This window comes from Equus caballus, chromosome 6 (assembly GCF_041296265.1).
Source record: "Equus caballus isolate H_3958 breed thoroughbred chromosome 6, TB-T2T, whole genome shotgun sequence".
Classification (NCBI taxonomy): Eukaryota; Metazoa; Chordata; class Mammalia; order Perissodactyla; family Equidae; genus Equus; species Equus caballus.
In genome coordinates this window covers 52107717-52119915 of record NC_091689.1, presented here as the reverse complement: position 1 = coordinate 52119915, position 12199 = coordinate 52107717, and the positions used below count along the sequence as shown (strand labels likewise).

General features: G+C 33.4%; 1 protein-coding gene and 1 long non-coding RNA gene across 2 annotated transcripts; one reads left to right on the top strand and one right to left on the bottom strand.

Annotated features, from left to right (window-relative positions):
• Positions 1 to 525: 525 nt before the first annotated feature.
• Positions 526 to 7223, bottom strand: LOC111773798 (uncharacterized). Its single transcript, XR_002808426.2, has 3 exons — positions 6991 to 7223; positions 5866 to 5945; positions 526 to 794 (listed from the first exon to the last, which is right to left on the bottom strand). It is a non-coding gene; the product is annotated as an uncharacterized lncRNA (long non-coding RNA).
• LOC100065729 (putative taste receptor type 2 member 33) lies at positions 3684 to 4592 on the top strand. The gene has a single exon (XM_001496240.4). The coding sequence runs from the start codon at positions 3684 to 3686 to the stop codon at positions 4590 to 4592; it is 909 nt and encodes a 302-aa protein (XP_001496290.2).
• Positions 7224 to 12199: the final 4976 nt, after the last annotated feature.

Below are 12199 nucleotides of genomic sequence, written 5' to 3'. Positions count from 1 at the left end.
ATGAAGAACAAAGAAAAACAATCATCACCTGCTTTTAATGCTGCAATGTTTCATATGCAGTTAGAAAGTCATTTCTTATGGTTTTTAATTAAGAAGACCTCTTTCAAAGTTGAGATCTGATATCAAATTATTCAGTTTTCCTCCAAATCACCTTGGACCACTGTATTGCCAATCATGTTCTCCATCATGCTACCTAAATATTCTTTTTAAACTTCAGATAAGAACACTAAGATCTTCCCCATCTTAAAAACATATTCACAGTGAGAATACTAACAAATTATGGTACATAATTCAATTACTTTTCTGCACATATTAAAATGGTATCTGTGATGTCTATGTAATACTTATAAGGAATATCTTCAAGATCTGTCTCATTATAATCTTTTGGAAATGAAATAGAATGTTAATATATTATTGATAGCAAGTTCTATTATAAGAAAGAAATTTATAGCCTTGTTTAACAACTGAATTACATTTCTATATTGATCCTTAGTATTATGAAATTTTAACAACACTATCTAAACATGAGATAAATCATTTCCACTTTATTGATTTGTTTTTAATCATGTAGAGAACATGTTATCACCAATAGGCTTCAAAACATAAAGTGACTCAAACAAAAATACTTTTAATGTTGCTCTTTTAGCAATACTGCTGTGTCTGAGGGAGCTTCTGTAGGCAGTTGTCCCAGGCATCAGGCTGATCAAAAGTTTGCCATCTTTAACCTGTGGATTCCAAGATTGCCTTGGAGTCATCTCCATCCCAGACAGCCAGGAGGAGAAAGGTGTATGGAGCTGTAAAACAAAAGAAGTTTCTCTGTTTACAAGCACCGTGTAACTTATACATGTCACTTTGATAATCGATATATGTCCTTACTTCAGTCTTGAATATAGGTTGTTTTTTCCTATCTCTTCATAAATTCTAAAGAATTTAAGTTCAATGTAAATGTTTCTATCTTCCTAAAAACATAACTGATTCTACAGTGTGGCACTTGTGGCTTCCTCATGATTATTCCCAGGATATTTTGCTTATAACTTCTGATTTAGCTCCTACAAATATTAAGTACTAATTATTTATAGTTATTATTCTAAGACTTGGATGTGTTCTGTGAACTAGAAATAATTGCATTAAATTATTTCTATAAATCATACTGAATCAACAAAAATACTTGAGAGGCAGAAGGATCTTGTTGATGAGTAACACATAATGACTGAATTTTTAAAATATAATATTAATTTTAGTTATTATGCAATTAATTTTTATTTTAAAATATGTTTGTTCTAGCAATTACTATTCAAAATCTAAAACACTTGCATTCAAATGTATGCCTCAGGGGAGATAAAGTATAAATTTGTGGAAAATAATCTCTCTCACATTTGCATGTTTACACACCTGACTTTATCCTTTTACTCATTAGCACAAATGGAAATTTGCAGCTGCTGCCAGAGTTAAGTGGACATCATTAGCGTTTACTCTGGAAACTACATAGTGACTGACTGAAAGTAATAAGAGGAGTATACATGAATCTTGTCTCTCTTAACAGGACTGTTTGGTTTACCACTGGAATTACAATATAAGGAGAATGAAGTATTTCATGAAGATCTCAGAAACCATATCACATAATAGAATTTTGGCTTTGCTTTCTGGAATTATGATGAAAACATTTATAAAAAGCATCGTAAATGGATGTCAATCTGCAACTGTTTAACTATAAAGCTGTCCATGAGGCACAATATTAGAAATATTTTCATGGAAATGTCATTTGGAATGAAGGCCTCCTTTCTGGTCGTGGCAACAGTAGAACTCATCTTAGGAACACTATCATATCCCTATTGATTGCCTTGATACTTTTTTTGAAATCATTTGACAATGAATATAAATGTTATTCTGGGCTCTCAAATGTGTTTCATTGATCTATATGTCTGTCTTCACGAGAGAACCACACTATCCTGATTAATGCAGCCTAGTAGCAAACTTTGATATTAGGAACTGTAATCCTCCAATGTTTTTCTGCTTTTAAAATAATTCTTTTGGCTATTCTGGGTGCTTTGGTATTTCCGTATACATATTTTAGGAAGTTTTTCACTTTCTACAAATAAACCCTGCTGGAATTTGCCAGAGATTCCGCTGAATATACTGATCATCTCTTTACCTGAATAGGCTCTCCTCATTCCAGATTTCAGCTTGGTTGGTCCTCCTTCCTTGCACAGCTCTCTGATGAGTTTAAAACCGTTTGGCCATTTATCCCCTGTATCTTTGTTATTGTAGGAGGAAATTTTGTCTTTTTCAACCTGCTACATTGTACTCCTAAGTGGGAGTCCTCACAGGTTAACTCTGAAGTATCAAATACCACAGGATCCAATGAGTAAGCAACAAACCTCCATGCCTGCTCTGTGGCAGACAGGCGGAAGGGAACGTGCTTTACACAGACAGGATGCTCACTCCTCATGAAGACACTGGATGAGCATAGCATTGTTATCTGCCCTTTACCAATGATTATACTGAGGCAGAGAGTGGTTTTAAAAGAGAGTCCAAGATCAGAGACGCGTGAAGCCGAGAAGTTGGGTTTTCCATCCTGGCTGTCTGGTTCCAAGATCCTCTGCTAAAAACAATTATAAGTGCTACAGAAACTAAAATTGCAAAAAATCCAAGGGTAGAGGTTGATTTTAACATCTACTAATCTTAAAATAAAACAGTCAAAAATGAATTAAACAGAAAATACCCCAGATATTCATATTGGAAAGATCTAGAATATGCAATGGAAAACACATATTCTTTTGAAGTGCAGGAGGAATATTTACAAAATAGTTAAATATTTCAAATAAATGTTAACATTTAATATTGAATAGACTCTGAAACTTTATCAAAGACCTACGCATGAGAGAGACGTTTGATAGCTATGAATAATGGATTGAAAACCCTGCATGGGAGAAAAGGGGGATTTAAACCTAGATGAACTCCTGACTCTGATTTTCCATTTTGGAAATTATGGGACAATAATTCCATCCCTGAGCTGTATGTGTGAATTTGTGTGTGTGTGTTTATAAGCTTATAAATAAGAAATTTATACATATGTATTAGCGTTCAGCAACCAGCATTTAGGGTCTATTGGCTTTCCTGAAGTTCCCAAGAAAATCTGGGATGCTTTTGATAGGAAAAGCTTGAAATTTTTCCATAAATCTGGCATTAAAATATAAATGAATACATAGTGCTAATAATCCTAGTTATAAGCAAACTCCCTCTAAAACTTGAGACATTTGCTGTATCTTTTATCCATTGGGTTTTTAAATTTTGCTAACAACTAGTGCTGCTGAACACAAATTATGGAGAGGTTCAACAAGGAAAAAATTGCAAAACAGTATGTCCTTATTTACATACTCGCAAATGAGAATTCAGCTTTCACTTGAACATCAGTTATGAAATAATCCAGCCCATGGCAAGGACACACAGTTCTATAAACAGGAGTCAATTTGAGCTGTTTTGGGAGTAACAATGTTTTTCATAAGACAGTATTGAGCTCTTCCATCAGCATAGTATGTTACTTTCCTGCTTGACATCGGTCACAGAATTTGAAAGACACAACAACTTTACTGGACGTTTCAGCTGCACATGGAAGTTAAGTTCCAAATATTAAAGGTATCACGACCTGTGATATTAAACTTGGCTTTTTTTTCTTTCTAGACATGGTAGCTTTACTACCAAACATTTTTTCTGTTCTAATAATGACAGAATTTATTCTGGGAAATTTTGCCAATGGCTTCATAGCACTGGTAAACTGCATTGACTGGGTCAAGAGACAAAGGATGTCCTCAGCTGATCAAATTCTCACAGCTCTGGCGATCTCCAGAATTGGTTTGCTCTGGGTAATATTAATAAATTGGTATACAGCTGTGCTCCGTACAGGTTTATATAGTTTAGAAGTAAGAACTGTTGTTCATGTTGCCTGGGCAGTAAGCAACCATTTTAACATCTGGTTTGCTACTAGCCTCAGCATATTTTATTTGGTCAAGATAGCTAATTTCTCTAGCTTTATATTTCTTTACCTAAAGCAGAGAGTTAAAAGTATACTTCTCGTAATAATCTTGGGGACTCCAGTCTTTTTGGTTCCTCATATTACAGTGCTATGCTTAGATGAGAATATGCGGACTAATGAATATGAAGGAAACATCACTCAGAAGACCAAATTGAAGGGCGTTTTTCACCTTTCATTTATGACTCTATTCACACTAGTAAACTTCATACCATTTTCTATTTCCCTGACATCTTGTCTGCTGTTAATCATTTCCCTGTGGAAACATCTCAAGAAAATTCAGCTGAATCTAAAAGGATCCCAAGATCTCAGCACCAGGGTCCACATAAGAGCCATGCAAACTGTGGTTTCCTTTCTCCTGCTACATGTCAGTTACTTCCTGGCTCTAATTATCTCAGTTTGGAATTCTGAAAGGCTGAAGAATCAACTATTTGTCATGCTTTGTGAGGTTCTTGCAATGTTGTATCCTCTAAGCCACTCATTTATCCTGATTTGGAAAAACAAGAAGCTAAGATCATACTTGAAAAACATAAGAAAGATTATAAGGTTACCATACCATTAATCAATTTTTTTTGAGGTAAGCAATATAATTTTACAAAATATTGTAAAAAAATTCCTCAGGATTAGGAAGCAATGTGTATTTCACATACATATTCTATGTTATCTTCTTTTAATGGAAGAGTTTGTGATATATTTATGCATTTTTAAGAACTGACAACTTATCTCAGGTGATCATTGCTACTTTCCATTGTAATTTGGATGAAATGTATGTACCACAGTGTATTTAGATTTTATTGTTTGAACCTCCAATCTTTTGGATGGTAATGATATTCAACTCTAAATCGCACATTGAGGATACATATTTGGGAAAGAAATTATTCCACCATGAATTCTTTCTTCATGGTTAATAGAGAACTATCAGAACTTTTGTTAGGAAAAGATGCACACAATGAAATTCAAGATTGACAAACATACTTAAAATAAATTTTATATATGTGTACAAAAACAGTACTGAAGAAGAATGTTAGATTTAATACAAGTAGATGAAAAGCTTATAAAAAATCAAGTTCTACAATAGGAATGAAGAGGAAAGAAAAATTATCATGGCCTGTTTTCAATGCTGCTGTGTTTTCATATGCAGTGAGGAAAGTCATTTGGTAAGTTTTTGAATTAAGAAGACCTATTTTGAAGTTGAGATCTGATGCCAAATTATTCAGTTTTCCCCTAAACCACCTTTGGGCCTCTGAATTGCCAATTATCTTTTCCATCTTGCCAACTAAATATTCTTTTCAAACTTCAGATAAGAACACACACAATTTCCCTATCTTAAAAATACATTCACAATAAGAATAGTAATAAATTATGGTACAAAATTCAATGACAATTCTGCATATATTAAAATTGTATCTATGATGTCTGTTTAATAACTATAGGCAATATCTTTAAGATCTGTTTTATTACAATCTTGTGAAAAATGATGAAATAGTAGATGGCTAGCAAGTTGCATTATAAGAAAGAAATGTATAACCTTATTTGACAACTGAATTTGCATGTCTATTTTAATTCTTAATACTATGAAATTTTAACAACATTTTGTAAAGCTTAAGATAAATCATTTCCACATCTGATTTATCCATTTGTTTTTAGTCATCTATCTGCCCCAGTAGAATATAAGCAGTATAATGCAAGGATCTTGTCTATCTTGTTTCTTCTGACTTCCCAGGACATAAAAGCCAACCCATAGAATACTTGGTCCAAATAATATTTGAATGACTAAATAAACAGGTGAATAAACCATGTTAGGACAGGAAAATCAATGAAAATGAAACTCTCACAAAGTCTGCAGGTCGCATGGATTTCCTGGTTTTGTTTCTTCACCATTCAAATGCCTCTCAGTTCCAATTTCTGCATTAGACTGGATAGATAAAATATTGTCACCAATAGGCTCCACAACAGAGTGAGCCAAATAAAAAATACCTTTAATATTGCTCTCTTAGCAATACTGCTGTGTCTGAGGAGCCTTTAGTATGCAAGTTATCCAGGGAATTAGGCTGATCAAAAGTATGCCATCTTTAACATGTGGCTTCCAAGGTTGCCTTGGAGGCATCTCCATTCTAGATTGCTGGGAGGAGAAAGGCTCAAGGAGGAGGGTTCATGGGGAGAGTTTTTGGGACAGGCCTGTAAATGGTGCACCTAACTTTCACTCACACAACATTGTTCAAAATTCAGTCACGTTGCCACAATCATCTGCAAGGGAAGCTGGGAAATAGAGTCTCTCTATATCCAAGAAAGAAGAGGAGAACATGGAATTTAGGACATGGCAGATGGAGGGCACTTCCTATTAATTCAACTGACATAGCCAATAAGTTATTGTAAAACAAAAGAATTTCCTCTGTTTAGAAGCATGACGTAGCTTGTTCATGTCACTTTATAATTTGTAATGTCCTTACATCAGTATTGAATATCAGCTCTTTTTTCTATCTCTTCATAAATTCTAAAGAATTTAAGTTTCAACTACATATTTCTATCCTTGTTAACCCATAATTGATTCTTCACGGTAGTGTTTGTAGATTACTCATGTATATCCCCAGTATATTTTGCTTCTAACATCTGATTTAGCTCCTGCAATGTTATGTACTAATTATTTACAGTTATTTGCTCTAGCACTTGCATGTATTCTTTGAACTGGAAATAATTACATGAAATTATTTCTATAAATCATATTAAATCAATAAAAATAGTAGATAGGTAGAAGGATCTTATTGATGAGTAACAAATAATGACTAAATTATTAAAACTTAAGATTAATTTTAGTTATACATTAATTTTAATTTTAAATTAAAATTCTTTCTAGCAATTTAAATTCAAATCTAAAATATTTGTGTTCAAACGTATGACTCAGGAGTTGAAAGTACAAATTAATAGAAAATAATTTCTCTCATATTTGCATGTTTACAAACCTGACTTCATATGTTTAGTCATTAGCACAAATGAAAATTTGCAGCTGGTGCCAAGGATAAGTAGACATTATCATTAACTCTGGAAATTATATAGCAGGTGACTCGAACTACTAAAAAAGGTATTCACGAAGCTCTGTCTCTCTTAACAGAACTGTTTGGTTTAGCATTGGAATTACAATATAAATAGAATGAACTATTCTTTCATGAAGATCTCTCAAACTATATGACATGGCAGAATTTTGACTGTAAGTTCTGGAATTATGATGAAAACATTTATAAATATGTCATAAATGGATGCCAATCTGCAACTGGGTAGTCTAAAGCTGTCATTAAGGCATAACATTAGAAATATTTCCTGAGAAATATGAGTTGGAATGAAGGTCTCCTTTCTTGTCATGGCAACAGGAGAACTCATCTTAGGAATACTGGGAAATGGGTTCATTGGACTGGTAAACTGCATCGAATGGGTCAAGAATGGGAAGGTCTCATCAGCTGATTTCATCCTTACCAGCTTGGTATGGCCAGAATCACTCAACCGTGGGTGACACTATCTGATTCATTTATAATGGCACTGTCTTCACATCTGTATGCCACCAGGAAACCAATAAAAGTGGTTACTATTCTTTGGGCACTAACTGATCACTGAACTACCTGGTTTGCCACCTGCCTAAGCATCTTCTGCTTCCTTAAGATGGCCAGTTTCGCCCACTTGTTTTTCATCTAGCTGTAGTGGAGAGTGAACAAAGTGGTTCTTATGCTTTTCCTGGGAACTTTCTTCTTGTTGTCTGTTAACCTCTTAATGCAGGATGCTCTTAGGAGTTGTGGATGAATATCTGTAGAGTACACGAAAGAAACATGACTTTGCATTTAGATGTAAATAAAATGCTCTATCTTAAAAGCTTTCTTCTTAGTTTGACCTATGTTATCCCCTTTCTTCTGTCCCTGACTTCTTTGCTCCTTTTGCTCCTGTCCTTGATGAGACACACCAAGAATTTGCAGGTCAACTTGATGGGCATGAGGGACTCCAGCACAGAGGCCATAAAAGGGCCATAAAAATGGTGAAAACCTTATTCCCCCTCTTGATAATTTGCTTTATTTCCACTCTAATAGCAAGTTGGATCTTCCTTAAGGTACAGAGGTATCATGTTATGATGTTTGTCATGGTGATTTCAACCATCTTTCCCTCAGGCCACTCATTAATTATAATTTTGGGAAACAGTGAGCTGAGACAGATCATCTGAGACTACAGTAGCATCTTAAATTCTCTATGGGAAAAGCCAAACTTTTTCTCCATAGGTAGAGTTTACAAGGGCTTCCTATATTCTATGAGAAAATAATAGAAGACTGTAGGTTCATTTTCAATTTCAATCTTTCTGTCTCCTTCTGGGTGTTGTTAAACAGCACAGGAATTTCCCTTACAAGTGCTGTTAACTAATCATTTTTTCTTAAAGTGATCTGACTTAGTGTTCGATTAATGAAATATCTTTGCTATAATAACACTTGCTTATAAAAGATTATTTGAGGCAAAGATTATAAAAATGTATAATAAATTATTAATAAATGTGTAAGTAATATAGAATACAATATCAATAAATGTATATGAAATAGTCATAGAAAGGGAAAACGAGTAATGCAATTTTTAAACTAAAGATAATTTCAAAATTAGAATAGAAAATGGGTTATAAAATATTAAGGGTAATATAAGAGTAATAATACTTTATTTAAACATAAAAGTATACATAACAGTCACATCTTACTAATTTTGGAAAGGATCTGAAGCAGTGGGAATTTTCATACATTATTCATAGGACTATAAATTGGTAAAACATCTTTATGCAACAGTATAGAATTATGTCATTAAGGTGAAGATGTATATCCTAAGAGACATCAATTGCAGTCTCATTCTAATACACTAAAAATCTTTGGTACATGTGCACCAGGATATATGTGCAAAACTGTATACATCACTATTTTTCTTAATAGCTGAAATTGAGAAGTCATACAAATGTCCATTAGTCAGAAAATAGATAAATTATGGCATACTGATACAATGCAATACTACACAATAATGAAAATGACAAAATCAGATCTACAAACTTTTTAGTTCTTTGTTAGAGAAAAAAAGACATAGACATAGAAAAGTAATTTGTAAAACATAACAGTTATGCAATGCAATGTTTAGATATGTTTGTACAGATGTAGTAGTACTCTGACTGCTGTAATAAAATAATTCAGATTTATTCATAGTAGGTGGGAATGCAAATAAGTAGGTGGGAGAATTTTGCTTGATAGTGGTGCTATTAAAATATAAAAGAAAGATTATATACTGTATTATTATCTAGAAAACGTACATGTCTAAGAAATTGCAATAAAAGCAAAGAACTATTTGTTTGAGATCACTTTTGTCATAATTTTTAGAAAGAAGTAAAGGAAAAAATAGCAAATACATCATCAGAAACACATTGATTTTAAGTTACTCTTGATGAAGTAGTACGTGAAGTTAATCTTTCAATTAGCCCCAATGCTGAGAATGATGTATTTATCATAAGAACATGGAGAAGATTGGTAGTGTTCTCCTATCATAGTGAACTCTACTACTTAGAAAACTGGATGAAGACACATCTGTCAGTTAGAGTTCTCCCATTTAGCTGCCACCATCATCATCATCATTATTATGTATCACATTTGATGATTTATATTTAAAGTGTTTACATACATATGTCGGACAATGTCCAAGTAATTTCCTAAAGATCATTGTGGGTAACTTACCTTAGTAAATAGTAAAATTCAAGTCAAACTGAATCCATTTAGAAATTGAGTGTTCTTTACTCTAAGTGCACTGCTTGAGCAAGTTATTTATGGGAGATCTTAAAATCACAGAGTTTAGGCACAAAGCCCTGTTTCCAATATTGGAAGTAGAATAAAAAGACTACTGAAAAATTGAGTCATGGAATAGGATTGCATTATTGTGATGATGGATTACATTTTGCTTATTTGATTGATATTTAGAGATCAAATCTTGCTCCTTGTCTTGCCGTATAACAAGAGCCTGTGGTGATGGCCCAGCAATAGATTATCTGCCAAGAAAGAAAATCCATTAACAGTTCCTTTCAACTTGGTAGAGAATGACTAGATGATCACTTTATCTTTTCCAAAAGTTTGGGAAAAGAAGGCAATTGTTAGCATTTTCTTAACACTACTAAAAATAAAAAAGCTTTAAGAGCTTGGTATTATGAGTGTTTAATCACTTTCCCCATTGGAAATGATTTATGGAAGAAGACCAAGAGATTGTCCATGTCACTGAAAGAATAAGACTGAGAAAATGAATAATCAAGATTAAGAATTCAATAGACATAAGTAACAACCAATTAGACACAGTGGAAGAAAGAATTAGTGAATTGAAAGATAACTACTCAGAGTGAAACATAAAGAGACAAAGAGATGGAAAATACAGGCTAGAGGGTAAGAGACACAAACATGACAGTCAGAAGTGTGACATTCTTCTGGAATTCTAGAACATAGAATAGAGAAAATGAAGTGGTAGGAATATTGCTGAGATTTTTTCTAAAAGTGATAAAACATTTCAATTAATTGATAGAAGATGATAAGATAATGAGATAAGATAACAATAAAATTTAACTCATGAACACTACAGGAAACAAAAGACCAAGAAAAAATATCTCATAAGTACCCAAAGAAAAAGAATAGGTTATATTAAAAGGAATGACTATTTGAATAATTTTTAAATAAGCTTTGTATGTTCCTGGGGGACAGTTATAGTTCAGCTGATTGTCAATTTAGGTTGGATATTGCTGGGAAATCTTGACTCCAGAGATCTCTCATTCTCCTCCTAGGGCCTGTGTATTAGCCTGGGAAGGTTCTCATGGTAATTGAGGAAGAGGAATACTAGGAAAGCCCCAATGTGGAAGTCATTTTAAATCTCTTTGTGTCACGTCACCTAATCCCCAATTCATCAAAGGAAGTTTACATGATTGAGCTCAGAGCCAAGGGACAAGGCAGTCATCTTGCCCATGTTGGAGGATACTACAAAATTACTTTCCAAAGCCTGTAGCTACAGTGAAGATAGTGAAGATTAAAGAATTTCAGGAAAATGAAGCAATCTATCCCAGTTTACACTCTTGGTTAAATTTTTCAGGTTCCTCCCATATATAAAATATGCTCATTCCTATCTGAGCATCTCCCAAAGTCTCATTTAGTTACAGAATTAGGCTTGAATTCCAGGATCTTATGATCCATATTTGGTTTGGTTTGTCGCTCTTCATTTGGTAATCAAGGAATTAAAAAGATAAGTTATCTCCCTGACAAAGATGTAGTACACAGGTTTGAAACAGGACAGGATAAACATAACAAAAAGTCCCATTCGAAGAGGGGAGGAAGAGAAACATACAGCAATTCTAGCTCATAGGAATTCAGAAATAATGTGTGGCAAATACTTTCATGACTCTCTTGTTTGTTCTCTTTCTTTAAAAATTACTTATTTTAAAGTTTTTTCTAGCTTTATTGAGCTAAAATTGACAAAAAATTTAATATATTTAAGGTGTATATCATAATTTTTTGATATATATATACATTATGCAAGAATTCCCACAATCAAGTTAATTAACAGACCCGTCACTTCACATTGTTACTTTTTTAAACGAAAAAGCTTAAGATTTACTCTCTTAGCAAAATCAATGACACAATTTAGTATTATCAACCATAGTTACCATGCTATACATTAGATCTTCAGAACTTACTCATCTGATAACTGAAAGTTTGTTCCCTTTTAGCAACCTCTCCACTTTTCCCCCACCCCCAGCCTCTGGCAACCAATTTTCTACTCTCTGTTTCTATGAGTTTGCCCTTTTTCGTTTTTTTTTAGGTCTCTCATATAAGTGCATTGTTTGTCTTCTCTGTCTGGCTTATCTCACTTAGCATTGGGGCTCTCAAGATCCATCCACATTGTCACACATGGTAGGATCTCCTACTGTTTTAAGGCTGAATGATATTTCAGTATATATATAGTATATTAAATTATACTATATTATATATATATCATATTAATATACTATTACATATATTGTATCTATCTATCTATCTATCTATCTATCTATCTATACACCACATTTTCTTTATGCATTTGTCTATGAACAGACACTTTGGTGGTTTCCATATCTTGGCCATTGTGAATAACGTTGCAACAAACATG

What these genes read in the sequence shown, in the direction of transcription:
- LOC100065729 (XM_001496240.4), top strand. Translation starts at nt 3,684, where the DNA reads ATGGTAGCTTTACTACCAAACATTTTTTCTGTTCTAATAATGACAGAA.